This window comes from Bison bison, unplaced genomic scaffold (genome assembly GCF_000754665.1).
Source record: "Bison bison bison isolate TAMUID 2011002044 unplaced genomic scaffold, Bison_UMD1.0 scf7180017864089, whole genome shotgun sequence".
In the NCBI taxonomy this organism is placed as follows: Eukaryota; Metazoa; Chordata; class Mammalia; order Artiodactyla; family Bovidae; genus Bison; species Bison bison.
Genome location: NW_011494661.1, coordinates 3,304,495 through 3,320,710, shown reverse-complemented (window position 1 = coordinate 3,320,710; position 16,216 = coordinate 3,304,495). Strand labels below are relative to the sequence as shown.

Sequence of the window (16,216 nt, the reverse complement as noted above, 5' to 3'; positions counted from 1 at the left end):
AATTTCGGGTCACATGGTAGTTCTAACGTTAGTTTTCTGTGAACCCTCCATGCTGTTTTCCATGGTGACTACACCAGCAACAGTGTAGAAGAGTTCCTCTTCTTCACATCCTCTCTAACATTTGTTGTTTGTGATCTTTTTGATACTAGCCATTCTGACAGGTGTGAAGTGATACCTCATTGTGGTTTTGTTTTGCAGTTCCCTATTGACTAGAGGTATTGAGCATCTTTTCATGTGCCCATTGCCATCTCTATGTCTTCTCTGGAAAAATGTCTATTCAAGTCTTCTGGCCATGTTTTTAATACATGGTTTTTTGATACTCAGTTGTATGAGCTATTTATATATGTCAGATATAAATCCCTTATTGGTCATTTGCAAATATCTTCTTCTGTTCACTAGGTTGTCTTCATTTCATGTTGATAGATGGTTTCCTTTGCTGTGCGAAACCTTGTAAGTTTAATTAGGTCCCATTTGCTTATTTTTGCTTTCATTTCTTTTGCTCTAGGAGATAGATCTGAAAAATATATTGCTATGGTTTATATCAAAGGGTATTCTGCTTGTGTTTTCCTCTAAAAGTTTTATGGTCCCCAATTTATATTTAATATGACTATTTTTTAATGGCTCTTCTGTTAATAGTTCATAGAATTTTGGCCAGGAGTTCATCAGTTTGGGAAATGCTGGATCATAGGCATAAAAGACCTAACTGTAGATGGATAAACAAAAAGTGCTTTCATCTCTGAGCAAGGTTTTAAAAAATGCTAACATTTAATAACATATGCAAATTTTATGTTATGGTTTTAAACTTGGGCAGTCTTCTGATAAAGAAAAAAACTAAAAGATAAATTTCATGCAACCAATATGTAAACTTTTTTTCTCATGCAGGTTAGCCAATACACCTTTGCTATGTGCAGTTATAGAGAAAAAAAGTCTGAGCCACAAGAATTAATGCAGCTTGAAGGATACACTGTGGATTACACAGATCCCCACCCAGGTAATTCCTAGTTGAATCACTTGTCATGCCTCTCCTATATTCATGAAATTCTCATAAATATCCTGTGTCTATTTTCCATTCAAACTCCATTCCATAAATGGAACATATTTCATTCATATACCTAGCTAGATAAGACTTGATGGGATTTAAATTATATCTTTATGAGGCTACTTAGTTTTAGCCATAACTCACCATCTCTGTTAACTTACTGAAAGGATGAAATATCTGAAAAATACTATAATATGGAAATTATAGGATAAGTATCAGCAGTGCTTGCAGAAACTTCTTTACTGAAAAGCAAAAAGGTACAAGAGACAGAAATAGGCAAAGAAATGGCTAATGAATTACTACCATATATTATATTCTACTAATTTTCTCCCCAACAATGGATACTTATATTTCTCTCTCTCCCTCCTAATGTATTAATGCTTGGTATAGTACTGGATACTCAGTGTCTGAGATTAGCGAGCGAGTGAGTAAATGAATGATTATGTGGAGATTAATAAAATTAACCAGCAAGGTAAAGAAATATATGGATTTCCCTGGTGTCTTAATGCTAAAGAATCCATCTGCCAATGAAGAAGACGCAGGTTTGATCTCTGGGTCAGGAAGATCACCTGGAGAAAGAAATGGAAACCCACTCCAGTATTTTTGCCTGGGAAAATCCCATGAGCAGAGGAGTGGGCTACAGTCATGGGGTCGCAAGAGTCGGACATGACTTCACAACTAAACAACAAAAAAGAAATATATGTATCTGCTAATAAATAGAATAAGAAATTAATATAGAGAGATGAAAAAAGAGTCAGTGATTATATCCACTAATAAATCACTTAAAATCCAAAATATCTTCCCTGTAAAAGAGTTTTGTAAAAGTAAAATACTGTACAATGCAAATATCATTTTAGTCTTAACTGTATTGTTTTCATATATGTCTTCTACATATAGAATGAGAAATGTGCTAACAGATAAGGAGTGTCTTCTCTGGCATGAAATACCAGACTTTGCTATGCATTCTTGTGTGTGTTGCAGAACTCTGCTGTGTTATGAACTGTTTCCTAGGCTATTTTTAATTTCCAAAGTGATATGGAAGTATAAATCTTTCTCATATCATTTTCCCTTCAATTCTTCAATTGTAGATATGATTCAAAGGCATTGAGCTGCAAATAGCAGATCAGTTCTTTTCCATGAGACCATTTAATGAAAGAGGCTAAAATCTGCCAACTGTGTGAATTTTTAACAATTTTTTTTTCCTCCACAGGCCTTCAGGGTGGGCATATGTTCTTCAATGCTGTTAAAGAAGGAGACACTGTAATATTTGCCAGTGATGATGAACAGGATAGAATACTGTGGGTTCAAGCCATGTACAGGGCCACTGGACAGTCATATAAACCTATTCCTGCAATTCAAGCCCAGAAGCTGAATCCTAAAGGAGGAAGTCTCCATGCAGATGCTCAACTTTGTAAGTTTTGTTGAAAAATAATTTGATTATCAATTAATAACCTTAATAAGATATAAAATTGTCTGAGTCAAATTTGCCCAGTATTATAGTTTGCATCATTACCTGATTCCTAATTGAATAAAAATAGTTCATTTTAGTAGTCATAGAATAAGTTATCTAGCTTTTCACACAAACCTTGGAGTAAATGGTGCGTGTGGTTTTCAGTCATGAATTTGCCAGGCCTTGGGGTATCTCTGGGAATCTCAAAAGCATAAGAGAAATTTTATTTAAACTTAATGTAATTTTAACTTGTATGTTCTATTGAAATGGGAAGCATATTGCAAAATCAAATTGGCATTGCTAAGATTCCAGAACACCGAAACAATGAACTGTCACTTTTTAGAGTTGTTCTTAACAAACCAAGAGAATACCAGGCCTATTTTCTGATGTAAGTCAGGAAAACAAAAGTCATCAAGGCAACTTTCTTTTTCTAAATACCTTTATATCCATGTCACTTTCTGTATGCTAATTTAAATCATTAAGAACTAAATTATTCATTTTAATTTGCAAGTAATTAATTGCAAATTATGTAATAATGATAGAAACATTTTCAAACATAGCTTTAGTAATCATTAAACCAAATGTTTTAACTTCTTATACTCCTTTCCAAAACTTCTCTGTTTTCTCCTGTAATGTAATAAATCAGTTTGTCTTTAACTGTAAGCTTAAATCGTGACTTTTCATTCAACACCTTTCATTCTCAAGCTTCATCTCCAGGGGAACAACATTCTGACTTCTCTTACTTTTCATGCATCAAATAACTACTACCTGTTCTGCTTAGACACCGATTAGTATTACATTTAGACACCTAAAACAAAGGCACTTTAGGCCAAATAAAGATGGGATATAAGCTCAACCCGTCTCCTGCATGCTTTAGACTTCTTAGCATACACCTTCAAACTTACCTGATCCATCTTCAAGCGATTATGGTACTTCATAATGTACATGGACCTCACAACTGTAGACTTCTGTATCTCCCTTCCTGGCTCCTGTACAATTCTGGTCATGCATCTTACTTCTACAAATGTTATAAATCCCACAATGCATTGACATTATTATTATGCCTGGAACAGTCAATTACCTTCTAAAGAAATGTAAATAATAAGAGAAAATATTATATACTCAAACATGTAGTTACCATTCCTAGCAATCTTTATTCACTTACTGAAACATTACACGTCCCGAAGGATGTCCTTTGACTTTTCTTGCAGTACGTGCGTAGCTTTTTTATGTATGAAAATGTCTTCATTTTACCTTCATTTTGAAAGATGCTTTTCTTTCAGTTCTTTAAAGACTTTGCTCTGCTCTCTGCTAACTTGGTTTTTTTCTTCCCTGATGAAAAATTTTGCTATTATTTTTGTTTCTTCCTCTGTACATAATGTGTGTTGTGGTTTGTTCCCCACCCCCCTCTCAAGCTGCTTTAAAACCTTTCGCTTAAACACTGGTTTTGAGCAATTTAATGATCATGTACTTTGGTGTAATTTTCTTCACAAAAATATTCTTGAGTTTTATTCTAAGACATAGTTAAATTACTCAAAAGTAATTTAATCCTTTCAGGTTTAGCGTTTAGGTGGAGCCAAATAACATCTAGTCTGGGCTCTTCTGGTGGCTCAGTGGGTGAAGAAATCTGCCTGCAATGCAGGGGACCCAAGTTTGATCCCTGGGTTGGGAAGATCCCCTGGAGAAGGAAATGGCAACCCACTCCAGTATTCTTGCTGGGAAATCCTATGAACAGAGGAGCCTGGAGGGCTGCAGTCCATGGAGTCACAAGTGTTGGACACGACTTAGTGACTAAAACACCACCACCTGGGTGCCAACTGATGAGCAGTGAAAATTGAAGTTTTACCTTCTGGCTGTTGGAAACAAGCACTGTTCTAGTCTCTGTGTGCATGTGGGCACTGTCCCCTCTAATCCTTTGAGGATTCTTCCTCATCCTCATATTGTTGCCTCCATTGAGTGATGTGGTCAGTATTCATTTGAATACGGAGTGGGGTAGGGGGAAGAAACAATAAACTTTCCTGCAAATTTCAGCAGCCTTGACCTTCCTGAACTGTCAGCTCCCATCTTCTCAGCCCAGAGAGACCCTTAGCTCTCCCTGAGTTCTTCTTCCCAGAGCCACCGCTTTGAAAGTTTCTCCGGGTATTAATCTGAGGCAGCTAAAAGGCTCATCTCATTGGTTTCCCCGCCTCTCAGAAATTACTCTGCTATGTTGCCGGATATCCAAAATTTTGAGAACTTTCTTAAAAGTATTTTTAATGATTTTTTCTTTAGTTGTTTCAGGTAGGAGGGTTAATCTGCTTTTAATTACACTGTTTTGACCAGAAGCAGAGTAATTGTTTTCTTTGTTAGAGCAGTATTTCTCAGCAAGACTGTCATTTTGGGCTAGATAATTCTTTGTTTCAGGGGTCGGAGGGGAAGGCTGTCCTGTGTATTATGGGATGATTAGTAGTCTCCCTGTCTCCTACCCACTAGATCCCTGTAATAATTGACTCCACTGTCCCAGGTCTAACGACCAAAATTTTCTCTGCTGCTGCTGCTAAGCTGCTTCAGTTGTGTCCGACTCTGTGCGACCCCATAGAAGGCAGCCCACCAGGCTCCCCCGTCCCTGGGGTTCTCCAGGCAAGAACACTAGAGTGGGTTGCCATTTCCTTCTCCAATGCATGAAAGTGAAAAGTGAAAGTGAAGACAGTCAGTCATGTCTGAATCTTTGCGACCCCATGGACTGCAGCCTACCAGGCTCCTCCTTCCATGGGATTTTCCAGGCTAGAGTACTGGAGTGGGGTGCCATTGCCTTCTCCAAATTTTCTCTAGATGTTGTCAAATGTTCCAGGGGACAGAGACAAAGGTGGGGAAGGTTACCACCATTTAAGAACTGCCAAGTTGCATTGACTTGGAAATTATTTTTATGAAAATGTCTCCCTAATTCACTTGTGTTCCAGTATTTTTTCCTTCACATCTTGAGTATAAGGAATACCCAAGACATATACTGGTGTTATAAAGGATGTTGTTGTTCAGTAGTGAAGTCATGTCTAACTATCTTGCAACCCCATGGACTGTAGCCCGCCAGGCTCCTCTCTTCATGGGATTTCCCAGGCAAGAATCCTGGAGTGGTTTGCCCTTTCCTTCTCCAGGGGATCTTCCAAACCCAGGAATCAAATCTATGTCTCCTGCATTGGCAGGTGAATTCTTTAGCACAGAGCTACCAGGGAAGCCCGTATTATAAAGGATATCATCCATCTTACACAAAGTGGAAAGAGAAGTGGTTGGGAAGCACTGGGTCAAGAACATTAAAATCATGACTTCCTGATATGGATTTAATAAAAGATCTGATAATCAGTTTAGTAAGAGAGCCATATAATGTCTTCCCAGCAAAATCTTTCCATTGGATAGCAATGTACTATGAAGGCAGTGTTGATCAGCCTAAGTGGAACTGAATTTTTTAGCCCCTTGATTAACTTGCTTTAAAAAAGCTAAATTTGTTCTAAAAATCCAAACTGTTCCAGTTGTGTTGAGGTTTTTTTTTATTTACTCACAGACCCTGATGGTTTATCTTTAAAATGAAAGGAAAGAAGAAAGAAAAATGTATTTCTGTCTCATCTAAATGAGATACTGACCATGACCTTTATCATAGATGCCATTGAACTGATCCAGAGAGTAGTTTTGCCTTAATTTTCCTCTCTTCCTTGACCTCCGTATTATTCCTTTCTCTCTTTCTTGATCATCTCTTGGAAAGACAACTTCTAGAGTCATTAGTGGAAACTGAGAAAATGACATAAAATTAAAATGACTAGAAATAAATGTTTCTAACCCATTTAAATATGTTTTTCATTTCTTTGCTGGCCTATAGCTGGTAAGGGTAAGTATTTTTATGACTTTTTTTTTGCTTTACCATATTAAAATTTTTATAATGATAAAATTTTTTCAAGTAATATCATGATCTTATTTACAGTATCATGATACTGCTTTCTAGGCAGAACTGGAATATTTACAGTAACCTTGTCACTTAGGAAACAGAAACGCTTATTTTTGCCACAACAGGGAAGTAAAAACAACCTAGTATCTCTCATTCATGTGAGCATAAGGGAAATTGCTATGAAATTGTTACTATAGCTTGCAAAAATGCCCTGTAACATTAAGTGAGAAAATGCTAAATTATATATGTGATATTATTGTCACTGTTAAAATTTTTTTAATATAGGTAGAATTATACCTAAAATATTTACAGTGGATGAGTTTAATTAGAGGGATTGATTGCTAATTCATTGCCTCTGTTTCCTGAATTTTCTTTGAAGAATCTATGTTATAACTTTAAAAAGAAAAGCTCAGTTTTAAATCCAACCATACTGAATGGTTAGGAATAGTCAGAACAAAATAATAATTATCAAATCTAACTTATTAGGAACAACATTATTATCTTTTTTAAAATATAAATAATGGTGTGTATTCATAGATTTATCTGATAAGTGGATGTGTTCTACTTCCCTGTTTCATTGACTTTTAAGATACATGGAAATTCTAAGGAAAAAAGTGACTTAAAGCAAGGCTGAAGGAATGCTATCCAGGTTTTCTGCTTCAAACTGTGCACTGTCTTTTGCCAAACTGCCAGACATTGTTTGGTTAAACTACCCTTCATTGTTATCCCCAAAAAACAAAAGATTATGCAAGCACCTTTTAAAAAAATTTTACTTTCACTTTGGCACAAACATAATATATTGTGTTTGTTATCTAATACAATACAGTAATAGCTGACTTTCAATAATAAATCAGTGTCAAAAATGAACCTGAGTACTTCCTTTCAATGTTAGGCCAAATTTTTTAAAAATTCTTTAGTCAGATTGTAAGCTTATATTTAATTTTTTAAGCTAATTTCTCCTCACTGACCCTAGTAAGTTAAATTTCACCCTTCACTGGTAAAATATGATGAATAGATTATTTAAAATAAATGTTTACTTTACTATGATTATAGGTCTATATGTGTTGATTAAAATTGCCATCATGTAAAAGTATCATTTGTTATCTGCTGCAGAAAGTAAGACATATAAATCTGTACATTCATTTTTAATGTATTTACCAAAATAGGCCAAAAAATTATTTGATTTAATAATAGAGGTATGAACAGACTCCTCTAGAAACAGTATCTACCAACTTTTTCTCTTAGGTCTTCAGCATAAAACATACAGGAACATACCAACTAGATAAATCTACATAAAATTTTAAAACATTAGCTCTTCCTATTAAAGGCTATCTGTGTGCCATAAAAAGGGAAGTGGTAGTTCTTTGTGTCACTTTTAACTTGCTGTGAATCTTCAAGCTAATGAAGGTTGGAAGCTAAAAGGAAAGTTTAATTGGAGTGGGAGGTGGTAAATGGCTACAGGCAAACCCCTAAACACAGGGTAATTCTAAAACAAGTTGTTGTATTTCCAGAGGTTTATTTGCTACTTCGTTTAGCTCAAGATTTTGCAGAAGAGACAAGCTCTCAGCTAGCAGCACCCTCTTATTAGTCCTTTTGGTACCTGGGTCCCAGGCCTGGACCCCTGGGCACAGAATGGTCTTAAAAGGCAAATGAATGGCCTCCTCCTCTTCTTCTTGCCCTTTCTCCCAACTGTATTTTACCTTCCCTTTGCTCTGTTAATCTCTAATCTCTCTCACACCGGGAACAGCAAAAAAAAAGAAAAGAAAGGAAAAACATTCAGCATCCTTAAAACTAGTTGCAAAGGAAAGAGAAACATTTCAATTAATTTTTTCCTTTCTCACATTCTGAACTCTGACTTAGGTGCCCTTCCTAGGGTTTGGGTTCACTGTGGTCAGCTCCCACCAAATAGCCCTCCCAGCATAGTGGGATCTGCCAGCTTAGCAAGACCTCACAGGGTTTTCTATGCTAGCTATTTTCTAGTCAGTGTTAACTGTTTAGATTGATACTGTGAGCCTACTTATTAATCTTTTCTCTTGACGTCCGACAGCTATTAATGAAAAACTTACATTTTCAGATCCCGTTTAAATAAAGCCTCTAACATTTCTTAAATCTATTGCAAATAGTAATCTTTCTCAATTTGAGTTTTATTCCATCCACTTTTACGACACCTGGTGACAGTACTACCTAAAGACGCTAGAGCATGTATCCAACTGTTACCATAGAAAGTCTCCACCAGTATGCTCATTTACCATGTCTAACATCTGTACTTAGTCCATAGGTTAATCATCACAATTTATGACAGTTTTATAGTACATTGTTTCATCTCATATCTCGTTGGTTTCTTTTGATAATTTCCTTATATTATTTCAGGGGACAAACTAAACTACCTTTGAAGAATTGATTAGTGCCATGAATAACTTTCTGTTTAAGACTAGTTACCATACTTTTGTGTTATGATGAACATTAACTGAAGAGAATCAAGTATAACTCAGTTTTAAAGCAAGCTTTCCAAGCCTTCGATTTGGTTACATAATTGATTGAAAGCATGATTTCCATTTAATCCAATTGATAACTCTGTGTTACCCCCACAGTTAATTGAAGATATGTTATACCAAGAGAAAACTATATGGAAAATATAATTTTATAAAAATAAGAAACTAGATATTTAATACTAGCTAGATCTGCAGATGGTGATTGCAGCCATGAAATTAAAAGATGCTTACTCCTTGGAAGGAAAGTTATGACTAACCTAGATAGCATATTCAAAAGCAGAAACATTACTTTGCCAACAAAGGTCAGTCTAGTCAAGGCTATGGTTTTTCCAGTGGTCATGTATGGATGTGAGAGTTGGACTGTGAAGAAAACCGAGTGCCGAAGAATTGATGCTTTTGAACTGTGGTGTTGGAGAAGACTCCTGAGAGTCCCTTAGACTGCAAGGAAATCCAACCAGTCCACTCTAAAGGAGATCAGTCCTGGGTGTTCTTTGGAAGGAATGATGCTAAAGCTGAAACTCCAGTACTTTGGCCACCTCGTCTGAAGACTTGACTCATTGGAAAAAGACTCTGATGCTGGGAGGGATTGGGGGCAGGAGGAGAAGAGGACGACAGAGGATGAGATGGCTGGATGGCGTCACCGACTCGATGGACGTGAGTTTGAGTGAACTCCAGGAGTTGGTGATGGACAGAGAGGCCCGGCGTGCTGCAATTTATGTGGTCGCAAAGAGTCAGACACGACTGAGCAACTTAACTATGAACTAACTACTTTCCTTTTTTACTTTGGTTCATGAGAGAATTTTAAAATGAAATGTTTTCCTACAGAAAGATCAAAACTATCTCCTTTATAATTTATTTTTATTCATAAATTCAAGAAATATAGTAAAGTAGTACATGGTGAAGTATGTTTGCATAAAATATTTTGAATTGTGCTGATCAGACAGAAGTAAATAGTAAAGTAGAAAAGAAGTAAATACTCAGGGTCTTTACAGCCTGTGTTTGAAAATGGGATAATCCCTAAGAGAACATTTCCCTTTCATCGAATTTATAGCCCTGGAGGGATTATAGGGTTTTTTTTCTTTTTTTTAATAAAAATTGTAGCAGGTTTGCCTGTATGTTTTTTCACTGTCAATATATAGTCTTTGTGGCTTAAATTGTTATTGTAAGTATTATTTTTATTGGTAATAGTATTTGCTAGAAAAGTACTTATCCATTTATGTGTGTAATTTGGAAAAGCTTATCACACTAAATAATATATGAGTTATATTTCATGAGAAAAATACTTCATAAATTCATTTTTGAAAATAATTACAGAAATGAACTATTGACTCAATTTTTTCATGAACTTGTATATTTTATTTAAAGACTGTACACCTATTATTTTAAAATAAGAATTTCCTTCTATAAGCCTTTATAGTAAAAGGGGAATTATGGATTTTTTTTTCTCTGAAATATCTGCATATCATGTTCTCAACAGGTAAACCATTAATGGGTGTTATTTTTAACATCTTGTTATGACCTTCTCTGGCAAAAGAAATAATGAATAAAATTCAGCAGATGTTTTTTAAAACTATAATTTCCTAAAGGTGATGCTAAAAACTTTTTTTTTAAATGGAGAGATGAAGATTCTAAGATAAATTCTTTAAAATATAAAATCTTATTTTATAATGGGTGCCTTGCAGTTTTCAATATTCTGCCTTCACATTTGAGATAATTTCACATTATCATATATTTAACTATATTAAAAGACGATCAGACATAAGAATAAATACAGGAGAAGATGGATTGTCTCATTTCTCAGTTCAGGAAAAGCAGTTTAGTTCAGTGTTAAATGCAACTAATACTAATTTACCACATGTAATGTATTTAATCATTCAGATAAGCAATTATTAGATGTAAAAGAATATATATGCCACTTCCTCCAAGGACAGAACCTCATACCTCACATCGTTGATGAGTGGCCATTCATTGCTTCCTTGCTGTGTTCACCTTTTGATATCCTTCACTGATGTGAGATATAAATTAGTTTCTGTATCATTTTTTTTTTAACATGTGATTCTGAAGACCCTTCAGCTTGAATTATATACTTCTTCCATCCACAAATATGGCTGAAAGTTGAACTTGACATGGATCAATATGATCTGGGCTAAATATCTAAATGTGACTGATTATGTTAGCATCATGTCCACAGATCAATATTGAGTTTTATTATGAGCTGGACTCTATAATTGGGTGTAATCAATAAACTTTTGTCTCCTTTCCTATTGCAGTTTTAGGGTTGGACCATCTAGGTTTTTAAAAACTACATTTAGCTTACATTTAGAACTGTGCTGCTTGTGATGACCAGAAATGAGATCTCTCTGTGAATTTTAAGGAACAATGGAGCCTTAGCCCGACCATTGTGAGGAGAGCCCACTTTTATCTTGATAGCTGGTTGCTTGCCCAATATGCGCAACATCTCTTACGGAGCTAATGTAGTAACACCCCAGCACTCCTTTGGGGTGGTGTGTGGCTCGCTGTCTCTATCGTTAGTAAAGGACTCACATTGAAGACTTTGACAAAACATACCATTAATGAAGGCAATCATAAAAGCTTGCCTTTTGATAAACCCGCAGGGTCTACAGGCGTTGAAAGATGCAATCTGTGAAGAACAATAAATTTGGGCCTTTGATTGAAGTGCCATTTGGGACGTTGTGCTTTGTCTGCATATTTGCACAAGCATGATGTTCCCTTTTTCATGTCTCTTAAACTTGAAGCCTGGAAGCATTCATTGCCATTCCTACATTAAAGTTGGTCCCATTAAAAGCTCCCTACAAAAAAAAGGCTGGAAGTGATCCAGCTGAAGCAAGTGTGTTCATTTCTGCCCTAGTTTGCCATTTGGAAAGCAGGCTTCTAGCAATCGTTGTCATTTTTTTTTTATGAATAGACCTGGGCTGTTTTCCAGCTCAGTAAATATATACTTAAAATGTATCAACTTTTCTTAATATTGGGGTGGGGTGGGATTATTTCTGTGGTAGATATTTGAAGTAGCTTTGAATGAAAATAGAATTTCCTCCTTCCAACTGATTGGCAGGTTTTTCCCTGACATTTTTATTTAGGCTACAAAAAATATTGTATTTTATGGTTTTTGCTGAATTCATGGCCTCATACTTTATGTAGTGCAAAGTATTTATCTGTTATGAGACATTCATTTTGTGTTGTTCAAAAACCTCATTTTCTATTATTATTAAACCAGAAAAATAAAGGTTCATGCTTTTTGAATTCACAGACGCAGACCGTTTTCAGAAACATGGTATGGATGAGTTTATTTCTGCGAACCCCTGCAAGCTGGACCACGCCTTCCTGTTTAGAATACTCCAGAGGCAGACTTTGGATCATAGGCTGAATGATTCCTATTCTTGCTTGGTTAGTACAAACCTATCTCATCCCCTATAGGTTAGAGTGAGAGATTTTTTAAAGTAAGAAATACTTGTTATGGGGCAGCCTTTTATCCCTGACTCATTTAATAACTATAGTTGGAGTTAGGGATAAAGGATTCCAATCAATTGCTTCCCAATTTGAAAATTAGACACTTGAAGATCACTGCTGTGCCACTTAATAGCCAGGAGAAAAGACTTCGAACAGACGCAGAACTGTGGTTTCTTGGTCCCTCTGGAGAGGTGGAATGAAAATAGAAGGCTTTACTAAAGACTAAAAAAATAACTTCTGATAGTATTTACTAACACCTATACAGACATTTTAAGGTTTAAATTCTGCTCACCAAATGGTGATACCATTCATGTCTCTCTCTCATTCCTACAAAGACTACCTAAGTGACAGGGGAGAGTAACCGTGTAATACACAACATTATGACAGCTGTGTGTAACAGAGGAAAGCTTTAGTTTCATCTAACCCTCCAAAAATAATTGGAATTACTTTATTAAAAAAAAAAAACACATTAAGAGTAGCTACACTGCTACTTTTTGTTTAAACCAGCAAAAATTTGGAATGCAAGGTATAATTTACAATTAGAAGGGAAGGAATCCTTGACTCCTTAGAATGTGTGCATTGAACTATAGCCTAAAAATCTCTTGTGCCTTTAAATCCAAAGATTTATTTTGTTGGTGGCAATTCCTCTGAAATTCCTCTGGCCAGAATCTTCATGTTTCTATCACCACTTAGTCTCTTGGCTACTGAACATGGTAGCTGCATGCAATACAGTTGCACTGTCTTTAAGATTTTAGACCAGACATACTCTAAGCTCATCAGAGATGTTTCAACAGACAGGAAGAAATGGAACAACTTACTGCCATGATTATGCTGATGTTCATTAATTCGTTTATAGACTCACTATTAAGTACGTGTTATTCAGCATGCAGTTGTGTAGCTTAAACCCAATCCAGCCCAAACTTTATAATTAGATGGAGAGTAAAAAACAAGTCATCACAAAACTCTCATCTGTGTTTCCAGGGACAGGCACACATAGATTGATCATCAACAGGAACGCTTTCCTCTTGGATTCCACTCCATGGGGTTAGTTCTTGAAATGTCAGAAAGTCACTTTGACCATGTGGATGACCTCACAGGCCACATGGAGTGTGAGGAGAACACTACAGTGTATTCAACTGGACCTAGAGGGCAGGTGTGGTTAGAAAGAGCATTTGAGCTCAAGATGACCCTGGATGTTAACAGGGCTCAGCAGCTGATTTGCACTGTGGTCTTGAGCAATTCTCTGAGCACCTCTCAACTTCAGCTTCTGTATCTATAACATGGAATCATAATAACTAGTATGCATGATAGTTCTAAATATTAAAGATATATACAGTGTGTCTAGTACAGTGCCTTCACCACACCACAGTATTATTCCAGTATTTTTTTCTCCTCTTCCTTCTTTTAAAAATTTTTTTCATCTTTCTGCATTTCACACTCTTCTTTTTCTTCTCTTTGGTGATTATACTGCCCCTTTTGAAAACTCTCCATACCACCCCCTCTTCTTTCTCTTTTTTAATCTTGAATTAATCCATATAATCCACTGAAATACTTTGTAAACTGACTCTCCCTAACCTGGCCCTCTCTTGTTAGCCAAGCTCATATACCCACCCTAACATCTCTTTTCAAGAGAACCAGAAACTACTGCTGTAAGACATTAACTTTGTTATATTTGTCACTGAAAGACAGTAGAGTGAGAACAATATCCAAACTATTTAAATACCAAAATAATAATTTAAATACCACTGCTAAACCTTACTGAAATTCTCTCAGTTCACGTTATACAGTGCTTTTGGAAACTAGGTGATTTCAGTTATCAGGTCTGCATTGCCATTTTCTTTTTAATTGATTCATATAGAGATTGAAGTCTGTTGGAAGGTTATTCTTTGCAACCCACATTTTAGATGCCATGAATAAATTTGACTAATTGTGAGTGACGGTGGAGAAGAGCAGGTTGCCCCTGCCTCTTTGTGGCAGTAAAGAGAGGATGGTGTTAAGCTGTCAGTGGCCCAAACCAGTTCCAAAACTGATGGCATTTGCTGTTTTAAAAACAATATGAAACATACTACTAATAGAAAAAAAATTGTCAAAAGACACTGTAACGCATTTTCTGCTTACAATACCTAATAGTGCCTAATAGTGCAGAAAAGTGAATTCTGGTACAGAAAAAATAATAATTTTTTTCTGTTGTTGTTCTTCCTTTTGCAGGGCTGGTTTAGCCCTGGCCAGGTCTTTGTGTTGGATGAGTACTGTGCCCGTTACGGCGTGAGGGGCTGTCACAGACATCTCTGCTACCTTACAGAACTAATGGAACATTCGGAAAACGGTGCTGTCATTGATCCAACCCTGCTCCATTACAGCTTTGCATTCTGTGCCTCTCATGTGCATGGCAACAGGTATTTTTACTTGCAAACACACAGTGAAATGTGGAGGGTTGAACTTGGGAAGAGAGAAAAACGTGCTTTGCCATCATCACCTAGTAACAGATTTTAAATAGCAAACACTTCTTGCAAGAGGGGAAAAAAAAACCCACAAAGGAAAAATGTACATCAATATGCTGTTGATTTAGGTGGGCTGCACTTTATGTTTCTTTTTGCCATTAAAACCACTTGAAACACAGAGTATCTGTGAGATTAGAAGTTGCCTTTTAGTTCTTACGCACCACCTAGTACTAGGCTCTGCCTAGCTTGAGTGTCCTCTGGATTTCTATTGTAATGCATATATATGTCTGGGTAGGGTTTGTGGGCAGGTTTGTGAATACCTAATGATTCTTGCTTTTCCATGGTGGAATGTGTTCATTGATAAAGCAAGATAAATAATCGGTTGATGTAGGTCTCCTCCCAGCCCCTTCACTGATCCACACTTGAAGAACAGGTATCCCCTTTTAGCACTCTGAGCCAGTGACCTCACCTCTTGTTTTACCAAAATAGCAAAATATCATGTTATGCAGGCCCCCACAACTATGTATCTCTGAACTTAGGTCTTTCTTTTATATTATTTACTCTCTTCTCCCAGGCTCTTTCCAGGGAAACTCTGCTAGCGGGGGCTCCTCCTGTAAAGGAGGTAGCTCTTATCATTGTACCTTGCCTCAACCATTCTTTCATCGTCACCTCTTTATTTTCTTTATATATATGTACTGTGCCGGGTCTTAGTTGCAAGCTCAGTGGTTTTGACACACTTGGGCTTGGTTGCCCCCAGACATGTGGGATCTTAGTTCTCCAACCAAAGATCAAATCCACATCCCCTGCATTGCAAGGCAGATTCCTAACCAACTAGACCACCAGGAAAGTTCCTATCTCCCTCTGTTTTATTTCCATTCTTCCCACAAGCCTAAGCCTCACAACATAACAGAACAATAACACTAACTATGTGAGGGAGGGCAAGCTGCTTCATCTAGTTGTGTCTCCACTTACCTGTCTCTAAGAAAGAATAGTATCTCTCTCAGAAATCATCAGTTGTGATAGAGATTCATCAAGCACTTAGAACAGTGCCTGGCTTGGGAGTGGTGAAAAGAATGTTCAGTTCAGTTCAGTCGCTCAGTCGTGTCCAGTTCTTTGTGACCCCATGGACTGCAGCACGCCAGGCCTCCCTATCCATCACCAACTCGCGGAGTTTACTCAAACTCATGTCCATTGAGTCCATGATGCCATCCAACCATCTCATCCTCTGTCATCCCCTTCTCCTCCTGCCTTCAATCTTTCCCAGCATCAGGGTCTTTTCCAATGAGTTAGTTCTTCGCATCAAGTGGCCAAAGTATTGGAGTTTCAGCTTCAGCATCAGTCCTTCCAATGAATATTCAGGACTGATTTCCTTTAGGATAGACTAGTTGGATCCCCTTGCAGTCCAAGGGACTC

The 16,216-nt window shown here is 36.7% G+C and overlaps 1 protein-coding gene across 5 annotated transcripts in view; it reads left to right on the top strand.

The window, feature by feature from the left end:
- Positions 1-16,216, top strand: part of CADPS2 (Ca++-dependent secretion activator 2) — a 375,512-nt gene that overhangs the window by 189,900 nt on the left and 169,396 nt on the right. For all 5 annotated transcript variants that reach the window (XM_010838081.1, XM_010838080.1, XM_010838082.1 and 2 more), the window contains exons 8-11: positions 883-991; positions 2,250-2,450; positions 12,163-12,299; positions 14,571-14,758. In XM_010838081.1, the coding sequence (XP_010836383.1) occupies positions 883-991; positions 2,250-2,450; positions 12,163-12,299; positions 14,571-14,758 (635 nt within the window). The remainder of the gene's footprint in view (positions 1-882; positions 992-2,249; positions 2,451-12,162; positions 12,300-14,570; positions 14,759-16,216) is intronic.